The 14,869-nt window shown below is 39.3% G+C and overlaps 1 protein-coding gene and 1 pseudogene across 5 annotated transcripts in view; one reads left to right on the top strand and one right to left on the bottom strand.

The window, feature by feature from the left end:
• Positions 1-12,172, bottom strand: part of OMA1 (OMA1 zinc metallopeptidase) — a 43,699-nt gene extending 31,527 nt beyond the window's left edge. The window contains exons 1-5 of one of the 4 annotated variants that reach the window (XM_079776183.1): positions 12,064-12,172; positions 8,628-9,134; positions 5,625-5,853; positions 2,736-2,909; positions 2,528-2,635 (exon numbers count right to left, since the gene is read on the bottom strand). In XM_079776183.1, the coding sequence (XP_079632309.1) occupies positions 2,528-2,635; positions 2,736-2,909; positions 5,625-5,853; positions 8,628-9,115 (999 nt within the window). In that variant the 5' untranslated portion in view covers positions 9,116-9,134; positions 12,064-12,172. Of the gene's footprint in view, positions 1-2,527; positions 2,636-2,735; positions 2,910-5,624; positions 5,854-8,627; positions 9,135-9,259; positions 9,302-10,792; positions 11,250-12,063 lie in introns of those variants that run through there. The other 3 variants (XM_079776184.1, XM_079776185.1, XM_079776186.1) reach the window with 3 other exon arrangements.
• A 1,300-nt stretch (positions 12,173-13,472) lies between these two features.
• On the top strand, positions 13,473-13,790 carry LOC307103232 (small ribosomal subunit protein eS28-like; annotated as a pseudogene). The gene has a single exon. The product of its transcript is annotated as a small ribosomal subunit protein eS28-like (transcript).
• The last annotated feature ends 1,079 nt before the right edge of the window (positions 13,791-14,869 follow it).

The following is a 14,869-nucleotide window of genomic DNA, read 5'->3' as shown; positions in this document are numbered from 1 at the left end:
CATGACGTAATATATGAAGTATGATTCACTTTACATGAGTTTGCAATTTTAAAAGTTTGGTATTTCTCACCAGGAAACTGGATTCTTTGAATTTTTGTATTTACTTATAGCAATAATCACAAAAGGCTTTACTTAAAATAGTTGTTTTTAGTAATAATATTTATAAGTTTAGTGCACAGGATTGTTCATTGTTAGACTGAAAACTGTGTCTTCTTTAAAATATAAAAGCTTAACTGCTATTTTCACCAGTCTGAGCACAATAAAGTTTGACTGCAATCCAAAATATACTATCCCTCACGTGAAGGTATGGGACAATGTTGCTAATACCGACAATGTAGAAGTCATTACTTCAATGTGTGAAACATGGCTGACAACCTAAAATAACCACTAGAATATTTCTCTTTACAATATAACCTGCCCTCTTGAAGCATTCTTTGTTTCACAGTAAGAACTGTGGGTCAGCCCTGGCTCGTGTTGCTAAGTGGTTAGAGCATCCGCCCACGCACCCAAAGGTCGTGGGTTCAATTCCCAGTAAAGGGCATGTACTGAGGTTGCAGTGTCGATCCCCAGCGTGGGAGGCAACCAATTGATGAGTCTCTCTCACATCCATGTTTCTTCCTCTCTCCCTCTCTCTCTCCTTTGCCCTCCATCCTTCCCTTCCACTCTCACTAAAAAACAATGGAAAAAATATCCTCGGGTGAGGATTAAAAAAAGAAAAGCATGATGGGCCATAAGAAACAATTATGGAATTATTTTAGCATGAAAGAGTAAAATTCCAAATGATGAAGTTGTTATAGAAGAGAACAATCCCTGTTATTAATTATCGAAGAATATAATTGCTATTATACAGAAAAATCTATGTTATTTGTGGACTAAAGAATACAACATAAAAGGCTCCATCAAATCAAAATGGAGACTCCTAAAAGAGAAAACACAGTGTTGATCATGTCTAAGACCTCTGCCAAAGTAATATTAGTAACTGTTTTCTATTTTTAAGGCTGCTATTTACTTTTCATGTCTCATCTAATTATTGTTCTTGCACTGACAGAGATGGTAACAATATGCTGAATGCAGCATTGAATGAGATGCCAGAAAAACAATGCACTAAATAGTAACAGCTTTTAAATGCTAAAAATGGCCAAAATTAATTGATTTTATAGTTCTGAAGCCATTTCTTGAAATCTATTTTAACTGCTCAGATTTATTCTTGTATATGTTTAAAGAAAATATTTTTAAATTTTTCCTACAACTCAGAAGAAATAAAGATTTTTACTATTTGTGCTTCAGATAAGCACAACTTTGGCCCACCTCATCTTATTAATACTCTAAGGAATAGGTAGAATTTGAGATGAATTTTAGAGAAATTAGTAATATTATCATTTCCATTTAAAGTTAATATTACTTGCATTTCCTATAGCATTTCACAATCCTTTCACTATTTACCTTCATGTTTCCAATTAAAGAGAATATACCTCTCTCTAATTATGTGGACAAAAGAGCCATGCATATTTTTAAAAACTTTTACTAAAGTATAATTGGCATACAATATTATATTAGTTTCAAAGAGTGACTCAACACTTATATACCTTATACATTATTCACCATAAGCTATTACAATATTTTGACTATATTCCCTGTGCTGTATATCAATAAATAAATGGATAAAAATGAATAAAAATAAAATATGAGTAAATAAATATAAACTTCTATGGGCTCACACCAAGTCAAACGAACAGATGTGCCTTCACAGGAACATGAATCAATCTGAATTCTGCGACCTATAAGAAAGTGCTGCCAACAACCAGGTAACTGTGGTAAAAGGGAGCAACGATGGACTTGCAACAGAAGATCTGGGTTAAAGTCCCAATTCTTCCACTTTGTCACATCAGTGATGTTACTTAGAGCCTTCTTAAACATTGGTTTCCTCATAGACAATATAGGGATATTAAATACATACCTCATGAGGATGGCATTAAAATTATGAATGAGAAGGTACGTGTTAAAAAGCTCAATAAACTGTAAAATGGCAAGGTATCATTATTGTTTCTCTGCATTAATTACATATGGCATATCTTTCTAGACATTTTCAAAGATGCTCCAAGCTACCCTCAGAGAATGAATAAAAAAAGCAAGAAAACCAATTTACCCACTTAAATAGTAATATCACTTTCCTACAATTAATTTTCTGACTAGATTACCAGTATGTTAATAATTATAAAAAATTTTAAACCTAATTTGAAATAATTAGAGGTTGAGAATAATTACTTCTTAGCAAAAGAGACAGGTGATAAAAATAGTACTTAAGAGAAACACTAATTATTCAATATCAAATACTTAAACACCATAAAAACTCCCCAAATTAGACAATCATATTTTTTCAGGTAACAATAAGACAATAACTGGAAACTAAAATTCCATCCAAAAGAAAGAGGGGGGAAAAAGAAACCTGAAAAGATTCAGCTCTTTAAAAGATTTCACTTGCTAACTACAGTATTTCAACAATGGAGCGCTCACTTTAGGTACTTACAGCATGCTCAAGTACTGCATGTGCTATTTCATGGCCCAGAATGAAGGCGAGTTGGTGCACATTAACCACAGCATTGAAAAGCCCAGTGAAGACAAACACATGTCCATTCTGCACCATAAAGAAAATAATATAAGCAATTAGAACACCATAAGAAAACAAGAAAGTTAAATTTAACAATTAAAAATCAGGCTTGAGAACATTTACTTACTGGAAGCACAAAGGCATTTATATCGGGGGAATCAACCACGTGAATGATCCACTTGATCTCAGAGATCCCTGGAATATCTTTATTGCATTCAATTAAATGATAAAACACTTCTTTAATGTTCAGGTACTGGGCATCTTTCTCAGTTAGCATATCATTTTTAAATTCTTCCATGTACTGAAAGATTAAAAAGAAAATTAGTTGTTAAGAGTTTTAGCTCGACAAAATGTTTATATCTTCATGAGAGTTATATGGTTACTTATTGTTGAACATTTTAATTTTTAATTATGTAAAAATCCGCATATATTAAGAACTCAAATTTCTCAAATTTGAATTTTCTTGCAAAGGCAATGTGGTTTCTCACAAATTGAATAAATTCTAATAAGTAAATTTTTTCACATAAATTAGTTCAGATAAAATCTTCATTCATCTTTTCTATTAGCCTATAAATAAATAAAATGCTTACATATTATTTCTATTTTTCTAAATATTTTAGAAAACAAAATATTGCCTAGAGAACATAAAGATTTCATATAAGAAAGTAAAATACAAAAGAAAATTATTTTCATAACCTCCTGAATAGAAAAACACCTTATACTTAAGAAGAAAGTTAAACCTCTACAAAAAAAATCCCACATTTCATTAATTTTAAGTGTTTCATTCACACAGATTGAAAAGAAATTACTAAAATTTTAGAACTACTGGGCACATTATTTTCTCTATATTATGCTGAATGGTTAGGTATGAAAAAAACAGACATTGATGGGGTTCAAGCAAAGGTTTTAATACAGAACTACCCAAGGTGAAGCAGGCCAAAAGGACCCCCTACTGAACTCCCAGAATTAAAGAGCCCCAAACAAGTCTACTTTATTTATCCTATTTGGAGACATTTTGAAAGCCAAGCTTCAAAGATTATAATGAGAAATCTGACCTGTAATTCCTTCAAGCAATAGTTAGGGCGATGAATCAAGATGAAGGCTGACAAAAAAAAAACATGGGTCTCTTGACTCAACCTCTCACTGGGAACCCAAAGTCTTTACATCAGAGTGGGTAAAAGGGTCAAGAGGTAGAGAAGTTTCTGGACTCCTTGACATGGGAGCCCCACAAACTGTGGTACCAAAATCCACTGGTGAAGCCCTGGTGTGAGCCACAATTTGACTGAGAGAACATCAAGGTTTTTCCCCAATGAAAGGGTTGATGGATTATGAAAGCTGGAATGTTTAAACAGGCTTATGCAAATAACTTGTCTCCTTTACCTGAATGTTTGATGGAAAAAGATATTCTGTCTGCTTGGGGAATGCTTACCCTACCAAGTGTTGTAAACCCAAAACTGTTAATAAAATCAGAATGGAGGCTAAAAAGAAAAGGAACCACGAATAAGGAAGAACTACTGCAATGACAGTGCTTAGTAACAGCCCTATAAGAACATGTGTTTGAATTTTCGTACCAAGCAGGTATTAAATTTGTAGGTTAAAAAATAACAAATAAAGAAGAGCCCTAAAAAAAAAAAAAAAAAAGAAGAAGAGCCCTAACCGGTTTGGCTCAGTGGATAGAGCGTCGGCCTGCGGACTGAAAGGTCCCAGGTTCAATTCCAGTCAAGGGCATGTACCTTGGTTTCGGACACATCTCCAGTAGGAGGTGTGCAGGAGGCAGCTGATCGACGTTTCTCTCTCATCAATGTTTCTAAGTCTATCCCTCTCTATCCCTCCTCTCTGTAAAAAATCAATAAAATATATTTAAAAAAAAAAGAAATAAAGAAGAAAATACATGTATGTACATGTATATCATTTTTTAAAGCTTCTTGGTAATGTGAATGGTAGAAGTTGGCCCATGTCAGAATTTCCCAAACACTTTCTTCAAACTTGCCTCTGACTAGACTATATTCTAAGAAACATCTCAAATCTCTGTATAAATTCTACTAGGAAGGATGTTCTAGTGAAAAAAAAAACACCATTGTTATTTCTCTTCTTAATGATAACTTTCCATTGACAAACTCGGAAACTCAGTTGGAACAAAAGAGATAAAGTTCTAACCCTGACAAAGCTATCCAGGGAGGCTATGAGACGGGAACACTGATTGAGCACACACTATGTACGTGCTATGCACTGACGACAGAAGATGATCTGCCCTCGAGGAGCTCACTAGTAGTGCAAAATGTTTAGCCACCTGAGTTATCCTCTCCAAGTAGCCAAGGGTTCTAAATTCCAACTTTATTTTGCGTTCAAAAACTATCATAAATTGTCAAGACTGATATTACAAAAGAATCCAAAAAACCTTTTATTCTACTTAACTTTCAAGGTACAAACATTCAAGACTATAGACCTCAATATATACTAAGCACTGCTTTGTGCACTATACTAAAGAGAAAATCATAAACAAAACAGATAGGGCCTCTGCCCCCATGGAGCTTACTCTAACAAGGAAGACAGATCAGCAAATAAGTAATGATGTAAATAATTGTTACCCATGCGGTAAGTGCTCTCAAGGAAAAGCATTGTATGCAAAGAGACAATGAAGTAGGAGAAATAACCCCAAGCACTGGGCACACTGCAAAGGCGCTGATCCATAATTCAGTCAATACGAAGGAGACCCCCTTGAGCCCAATGTAGCCCCTGCCTAACCCAGTTTGGATAATGAAGAAAAGCTCTCCTGAGAAAGTGGCATTTAAGCTGACCTGTGGTAAAGAGGAGTTAGCTAGGTGAATGGGAGGAAAGCAAGACCGTCAGTAGGAATACTAAATATGAAAGGTCTGAGCCTTTGCGGGGTGGGGAGCACGCGGGGGAGGGGGGGGGTGCTAATTCCCTATCAAAGTCTACAATAAATATTTAAGAACCTTTCCTGCTTTCAGTATTATATTAAGCAATCTAATTTAAAACAATTCTTACTACTTACTGCTTCATATTCCAGTTCTGCTAAAAGACTGAAATGTTCTTTCCCCAACAGCAGTAGCTTGGTCCTTCCTGTGATTGGACTCACTTCCAGGTGAGTGAAGTAAAACACTACGAAGAGCAATCCAAAAGTACTCAGCCCCAGGAATACCTTCCATTTGTTCTTCCTTACACTTTCTTTAAACAGTTCCTTCTTGTTGGGAGGAAGTGCGTGCCACCATTTCCTTATGCCCCTAGGGCGAAAAGAAAAATTCAAGGTTCTGATAATAGTATCAGCACATATCACCAAAACGAAATGCTTACTGCTAGAATTTTATGTCATCAAATACTTGAATTTATGATATTTCTTGGTATAAATGGTTTTTTCAGAAATGTATAAAATTCTTAGCTAACTGATGAAAAAATTAACCAAATAGAGCTATAGTTAAAAAGTCTAATGTTCATTTTAATTTTCTTCAGTTATTTTAAAGGTAAACGTCAAACGAGGGGGTATATTACTACAACTACCACTAGTTAACGCTGACTGACTGTTGACCACACACAATGTACTCTTCTAATCATTATACAGATGTCATCTCATTAACCTTCATAAGAACCGTTACAGGAGAGAAATGGAGACGTAGGGAAGTTAAGCAATTTGTCCTAGGTCATAGAGGTGATGAGAGGAAAACCAAGCAATGAAGCAATGTGATTCCAGAGTCTGAGCCCTTGACCACGTCATAGGGAATGGAGTGCCCACATGAACATCTCTACCTTGAACCACCATTCTCTTCTCCCCACTGCTCATCAGACCCCCAGCATAAGCTGCCAGAGCTTCAACAAGAGAAACTACCTGAGCACTGATTTGAGAGATAAGTATTGCTCAGTAGCAGAAACTCCATCCCCTCTAGAACACGACAAAGGACAGGTAATAAGAAGAGGAGAAGCAAAGAAAAGAAGGAAATCAGTGGTTTTATAGATAACACCTGGGGAGCTCCCATTTCTACCCGGCAACAACACTCCCTGATGCTTATCACAGCCCAGAGACATTCTGACAACAAGCAATGTTTTCAAGACTGGGACAAACATATTTTCCTGGCAAGTTCATCTGTAAAAGCACAACAAAAATATAAAACATGCACATCATTCTCTTGACGAAGATTTATTTTCTAACATAACTTCTTTAAGTTATCTTAATTTTGTTGTCACACCGAAAATGCCTCTAAACTCCAGAGTCTAAAGCGTTTCAACCTGAAAAGATTAAACCAGCCTATGAAGTATACTTACTTCCTATTTAAAACTTTACAAGACTTGTCATTATTGGTTTAAATTTATTTTTTTTAAAAAAAAACATATTCTAAAAGAAAATTTACAGCTGTAACCACAATAAAAACATTAAAAATAAATAAATAATTTAAAAGGATGGAAAAGAGCTACTGGCCCAAGAACCCAGGCGGACCTGTGGCAAAGATTCTTTCCTCCATCAAACTCAACTCGGGGTCTCCTGAACTCTTCTTCCACGAGGCCTTCACTTTCAGACGCTGCACTCTCCAGTTTTAGCCAGAATCCCCCATCCTCCATATCTGATCACCCCGGGATACCTAACTGGGAGCTGCATCCTTCACCAGCCCCCAGGTGATACCCGATCACCCTCACCTGCCTTCAGCAAAATCCTGTTAGGTCTGTTCAGGCAGAATCTCCCCTTACTCCCAATGTTGCCTCTCATTTTCCATCCGCCGACCCCCGCCCTGTTCCTCGGCTAGAAATGCATTTCTACTTGCCCATGCTGTATTCAGAACTGACTCTGGTTCTACACTGAGCCCTCTTTCCCCTGCTACAAGACTCTAGAATAAAGTCTGTTTTCACTGCTTTAACTATGGCCGAGTTCTGGTTTTCTTCGACAGTGGTTACTTAAACTGAGAACTAATCTAGGTGTATATTTTCTGCATGCTGATGCCAAATCATAAAGAACACAATAAATTACAGGGTACAAGTTTTCAATTTTGATAAAAACAAAATTGGGCTGGTATGAAAGTAAGAAGGCTAGAAGAAAGTTCACTGTTATTAAACGTAAGAAAGCTTTAGGAAGAGATAATGCTTAACTTTACCTTTCTTCAATCTTCATGGAGCCAATAAGAGAAAACAGGCTTATGGGGAGAGGAAGTTAAATCAAATATAAAGTACTGCCATTTAGCTGTAAAAATGTTAATTATTATAAAGAACTACCAAGAGAAAACAATAAAGATTTGTTGAAAATAGAATAGAAAAAAAATAAGTAAATATTAATAGTTTAAGAATTAACTTGGCTAGGAGTGGGCCCATTCTTTGTTCTTTTTTTTTTTTTTTAATATTAACTCCTTCACTTTATTTTTTAATTTTCTTAAGAGAACTTTAAATTTTATTTTTCAATTACAGTTTACATTCAATATTATTTTGTATTAGTTTCAGGTGTAACAGCTCATTCTTTTTTAAAAATACATTTTTATTGATTTGAGAGAGAGAGGGAGAGAAGAAACATCAATGATGAGAATCATTGAGCAGCTGCCTCCTGCACGCCCCCTACTGGGGATGGAGCCTGCAACACAGCATGTGCCCTGACAGGGAATTAAACTGTGATCTCCTGGTACATACGGTTCGGCTCAACCACTGAGCCAATCCGTCTAGGCAAGCTCATTCTTAAATAAGCAAAATTCTTCAGTTTCGTGATCCACTGCCTCAAATCCCATACAGTAAAAATGGGATGTTTGTAAAGCACTGTTCTTATCTATGAGTTATAATCAACATTTCTGATTCTTTTTGCAATCATGTATACAACGTCAATCTTTTAAAAAGTGCCTATGTGAGATATGTAAGAATAATTTTTAAAATATGCAGTAAATTATTTCAAGATTACTAAATCCTATATAACAAAACTGAATTTTAACTTTGAGCTAAATATGAGAGGGAAATCTAACGAATTTTCCTTCAAAGTGTAGTTTTACCAATATCCTTTAATACAAAAGTTTATTTTTTTTTTAAAGCATTTTACCTGCCAACAATGATTGCCAGTAGTTTCTGCACTGGTTTAAGAATTATCCACAAGAGAGGAATGGGAGCAGCTTGACACCGTGGAGAAGTGTGGAAACTCCTGATGTCTCTTATGGGAAAGCAGCTTAGAGGATGCAATACTGAAAGAGCAGGACCTACTGCAACTTCTTCTATCAGTTTCTGTCTTGGAAAAGAGTCACGCCGTGCTGTACATTTATTGCCCTTGCTTTTAAGACTCGAGAGGTATCCTGTCCTTCTGTTATTAAAAGTTCTGTAGAAATAAGAGTTTCCAGGCAGAGAAGTCAACCTATTACACCGCTTTACTCCCAGTTTACATTCAATATTATTTACTATGTGGTGAACTTGGACTTGATGACAGTCCAGTGAGGTTATAGCTGTTGTGTTACATTTTCTCCAGTTGGTCAGTAAGTTAAATCGGGAGGAAACACAGTTTCTAGTAGCAGACTGCAATCCATAGACAAAGCTCATCTTTCTTTTGCTTGATTATCTAGAACAACAACAAAAAAAAACTATAAATATCTCTGGAAAATATTTATTTACCAAACTGGAAACACAACACTTTAGGAACTAGGTGTGCCAGTCCTTCCTTTAACACATCTCGCACTAAATTACCTGGGGTTTCTCAGCCCTGCAGCAGTGCGTTTGAGCAATACAAACCGCAGAGGCTTCACTTACTTTTTTCTTATTCTTCAACATGTACTTTCAAAACTTTTCTTCTTTCCATTTTTTATTTTTACTTGGAGGAAGTCTATTTTTCTTTTTAATCCTCACCCAAGGACATGTTATTGAGAGAGAAACATCAATCAGTTGCCTTCCCCTATGCACCCCAACCGGGGATGGAACCCACAACCTAGGTATGTGCCCTGACCGGAAATCGAACCCACAACCTTTCAGTGTATAGGACGACACTCCAACCAACTGAGCCACATCGGCCTGGGCAGACACCTATTTTTATTTTAATGCTAAATTATTTGGGGGATAAGAAATGGATTACATAAAAACAGTATTGGCAGTAATGGGGTGGGGAGGGGGTGGGAGAAGCAGGTAACGCTTATAAGCCTAACTTGTAAGATGTTGTTGTTGTTTTTTAAATACAAATTTATTTCTTTCAGAAAAACACTGGCACTTCTGGTTGGGGTAAAGATGGCGTGAGACCAGACGCATCCTCCCACCTAAAACAACTAAAGATACAGACAGAATAAATAAACAATGGTTTGAACACCCCGGACATTAGGCAATGAAGGTGAATATTAGCAGAGCCATACTGATGTAAATACAGATTCATGCCCACCTAAAGGAGGTCCAACAAGAACAATGGAATTTGGGCTTTGTGTTGCCAAATGTTCCAGTCTTCTCAAGGAAAGCCAGAAATCAGGCTCTATGTGAAAGTTATGAATTTAAAAATGTTAGCAACCAACTTAAAAAAAAAAAGTAACCACCTTGACTGAACAAACATAGCCAGACCCCACTCAGTGTTTGATCTCTGAATCATGTTCTTCATTCATTCATTAAATAGTTCATTAGAAGTGTACTACCTGCCATACCATATGCCATTCTAAATGCCAGGAATAGCACCGGAAACATTACAGCCAAAAATCTCTACCCAATTTGTAAAAATGGTAATGCTGAACTATGGTAGCATATGCAAATATAAGTAAATCTAAAGGAATGTACACCAAACTATTCATGGTGGTTATTTTGGGTGGCAGGATGGTGGCTGTAAGGGATTTAATGTTTCCATCATATATACCTCAGTGCTGTTTAAATTTTTACAGCATCTATTACTACTTTTGTGAGCCTCCAAACCAATAAAGGCAACTATTTTTGTAATTTCCATTGGTTTCCACTGGCTTCAATGAACTCCTCCAACATGGCAGACCAGGCCTCCCACTATTTCTCCAGGCACCTTCCCCACCGCTCCTCCACCGACTCCTGAGCTCCAGACCCACTGATGTACTCGCACTTCTCAGAAAAGCTGTCCTCTCTAGGACAACACACGTCTATTGACACTACTTAGCTCTGCCCATTGCCACGCAAACTTCTGCTCATCTCTCAGGATTTTTGCGAAATTTTTAAAAAGTGCTCTACTGACACAGAACGTATAACATTATACCAATATAAGTTTTAAAAAATTTTACCATTTACATCACTGACAATCAAGGGTCACCTAGAACAGCAATGGTGCCTGATAGTTCATAATCCTTGGCTTATCCTTAAGAAAGGGGGAAGAATGGGAGAGAAATCTACACATTTTCAAAGAGCCCCTCACTAGACTACACAGAGCAGAAGAAAAAAAACACCAGGGCTGACACATCCACTACAAAGAACTGAAGGGGGTCAACAAACATAGCTGGCAGACATCTAGGATTACGAAATTAATGATGTGAGAAAATTAAACAACTTGGATTGTTAGCCTCTAAGAACATTTCAGATCCTTAATTCTTTAAGTACCATCTCAGAATGAGCAAGTACAGCACTCACTGGCACTCACAGCTGAAGCCTGGAAGACAGTTTTAACAACGCCGCTGAAAATGACTATTTCTCCTCTAGTTTCTATGGAAACAGCTGTCAGATTGGCAAAAATAGGGCATGTACTTTAAAATAATCATTCAAGCAAAGTACACACATGATGGAAGGCTTTAAAAAAATAAACTGGAAGGCAACAGACTTGGTTCTTAAGCTTCCAAATGTCAGACTGCACCCTCCCCTCCACGCGGCTGAGAATGCGGATTTGCACCCAAATCCTTTTAGGGGGGGTTGGGCATTGGTCAGCGCCGCTGTCACTGACCGAGCCCTGAATTCCAAATGAGGTCTTTTCATCTCCGCGGACTGAAATCTCCCTGAGGCCCGCGTGGCTTAACAAAACTCTTCGCTCCACTTTACACAAGCAAGTGACGTTACTTAAATAGTTTTTTTCCTTAAGTGATTGTTGTAGACAAGCTTATGCAGAAGTTTGCACAGGAATTTTTCTATTTCTCATCGGCAGGTTCAGGCAGGAAAACTTGTTTCTCTAGGAGTGAGGAGTAGGAGAGGGCGTGACGCCAGGGCGCCTCCAGCGGCGGGAAGCGGAGTCCCCGGGGGACTTGGCGCAGGATGCGGGGCAGTGAGATAAACAGGAACCGCAGACCAGCAGGAAAGCTTAAGGGGGGAGGGGAGGGGAGGAGGAGGAGCGGAGTGTCTTCCCGGAAAGCTCGGCCACCTGACACTTGCAACTCCCGCGGTGCCCGGGCAGCACCCGGGGTCCTGCATTTCACACCAAGAGGAGGGGGAAGAATGACGCTTTCTGCCCACCTATTCCTTTTCTACTCACCCCTCTCTCCCCATTCCCGCTCGGGCACCCCTCCGTTTCTCCCCGCCTCCACCCCAGTCTTCGCCACCCCAACCCCGCCGGGTCCCCAGGGACCCCCGATCCTCACCCCAGTGCTCCTGGAACTCCCCACCCCTGGGCCCGGCCAACTCAGAAAGGCAGGGCAAAGGCGTCCCCACGCGGACGGACGCCAGCAGTGGCGAAAGCACCACGGCTCCGCCCACCGCACCCGGCGCAAGCGCACTCCCCGCCAGGAGCCCCGCCCCTCGCTCCTGCCCTCCGCTGGGCCGGCGAGCCTTTTGCTCCGCCCACTCCGGGCAGTCTGCGCCCCGGCCCCAAGTCGTCCTCCCTGCGGGTCGGCGGGCCCTGCGCCGACTGTGCAGACTGTGGCGCTCTGCCGCCACCGCGTGGCCAGAAGAGGGACGTGGCAGTGGGCTGGGCTGTTTGCCTGGGAACAGCTTCAGTTGGGTGTCTTGGAACCTGACTTACCTGAGCCCCGTGATATAAAGAATGATCCAGGTAAGATTGCGCCCGCTGCAGGTTTGTAGGCAGTGCCAGCCAAGAGGAAAAAGACTCGGCTTCCAAAAGACTAAAGGTTTCTTGACCCTGAAGTTGCACTGATAGTAGCCTCTGGAATGTGAGAACTCTCTGCTTTCCCATGACTTGTGGAGAGGCACATTTTAAGAAAGATGAAGTAGCCCTGGCTGGTTTGGCTCAGTGGATAGAGTGTTGGCCTGCGGACTGAAGGGTCCTGGGTTTGATTCCAGTCAAGGGCACAGGCTGGATCCCCAGTTGGGGCGTGCAGGAGGCAGCTGGTCAACTCCCAAAATTATATATTTACCAATTTTTCCAAGGTAGGACAGAAAAATATAGTCTAAAATATGTTCTGAATGGTTAGGCCAAGGGGACTTTTACAACAAATAGCTACATGTGCCCATCCCTTGCGGAGGCTGAGCAAGGTAACTGCCATCCCCGCAATTTACTGAATAACCCAAACTTTCCTACTGACTGGAAGTGTCACTTTTGTTATATACTAAATTCTCTTAAGTATCCACATCTGTTGCTGGACTGTACCTTTTGTTCCCTTCTCTATTCTGGCACTAGTATGTGATTCAACGTATTCTAACTTTACGATTTCGATTTCATGTTCAAGTATTTCCTGGCTCTTCTTACACATTTGACCTTCAAGAACTTTAGAACTATTTGTTAAGTCTTCCCCACCAAAAATGCATTCGTATGTTGATTTTTTTTATTGCTGCTATTTTTAAACTCAGATTAATTCTGAGGAAATTTATACCTTTGCAATATTGAACCTATCAATCCAGGAAACTGACATGTGTCTCCATTTATCCAGGTCTTCTTTTATGTCTCTCCATAAAGTTTTACAGTGCTATTACATGGTTCAAAGCATGTGTTTTTTAAAATGAACTATAACTTTGATTTCTTAGGATTACAAAATCTAGGACTGGAAGGGACTTAAAATCTTCTCATCCTTTCTGCCCGACTGTTGCAGCCATCATGGACACGAGTCGTGTGCAGCCTATCAAGTATCCAGGGTTACCCAGGTGCTAGGCAGGACCGGTTCCCAGGGACCGTGCACGCAGGTCCACGTGGAATTCATGGACCACACGAGCCGCTCCATCATCCGCAACGTGAAAGGCCCTGTGCGCCAGGGCCACGTGCTCACTCTATTGGAAGCAGAGCAAGAGGCGAGAGGCCGCGCTGAATTTGTGTCTGGGTCCTGGCTGTCTGAGTGAACCACATAGCCCATGGGGAAGATGCTCCACTGTTAATAAAGCGTTTATGTTAAAAAAAAAAATCTTCTTATCACTGAGACTGCCTCTCAACCAACCAAAAGTCTGGGTGTACTTGGCGTGTGTGGGGGGGGTGTAACATGATGACATAATACTGTATGTATTTTTTGTGACTTCCAGTTTATCACTTGAACAACAGATCTTGGAGAAATGTCTGTATCAATGAATATAGATCAACTTAATCCATTTTAATCACTGCATGGTGTTCTATGGAAAGGATATTGCATCATTTAATTAATTATCCTCCTGTTTAGCTATTTTAAACATTTATTAATTATGTTTTATTGCATCATTTATTATTCTCCTGTTTTAGCTATTTCCATTGTTTTGCTGTTATAAATAACTCAGCTTACAACCTTGAAACCCTAACTAAAATCAAAGTCCTTCAAATTCAAGAGCACAAAACCACTGCCTGCAAAGTCCCCCTCCCCAAAGTTACCACCAGGGGGCAGAATGCCTATTCAAATAAAGCCTTTTTTTTTTTTTTTTCTGTGGAACAGCCCTTCAGTTCTGTTCAACAAACATTTATTGAACGTGTATTATACAGTAAACTCTGGACCCCTTTAATACACTAATCTTAATACAATAAACAAGTTCCTTAATTCAAAAATATGTATAGAGTGTACACTCTGTGCCAGGCACTGATTAGGTCTGAGGGCTTCAGGGAAAATTAATAACCCCCTCCTATCTTCTGAACTCCAACAATTCTCAAAAAAGGAGGGGGGGGGGGGGAAACATTATGACATAGTACCCACTTATCCATTTATTTCTTAGCCCCAGATAGTTCTTCACCCATTAGACCAATAGACCAGGCAACAGATGCTCAAATAATTTGGACAATCCCTTAAATTTTCATGCTTACTAGTATGTTCTTGCACATGCTGTTCCTTCTGCGTGGAATGCTGTCCAAGTTGGAGCTCTCTCAGAAGGATAGTCAGAGACAAGGATTCAAATGCAAATCATTTCTTTGGGAGGTGATCCCGGGTTGGAGAATAGACAAGGGAGACAGGGAAGGAAAGGAAGCCAATAAATGACACATTAATGAACAAGTAACAGACAGGGGCAAACGGAGTGGAGTCCCTGTGATAAATGTGGGGCAGC

This window comes from Cnephaeus nilssonii (assembly GCF_951640355.1).
Source record: "Cnephaeus nilssonii genome assembly, chromosome: 7".
In the NCBI taxonomy this organism is placed as follows: Eukaryota; Metazoa; Chordata; class Mammalia; order Chiroptera; family Vespertilionidae; genus Cnephaeus; species Cnephaeus nilssonii.
The sequence above is the reverse complement of the archived record's forward strand: the minus strand, read 5'-3'. Positions and strand labels throughout refer to the sequence as shown.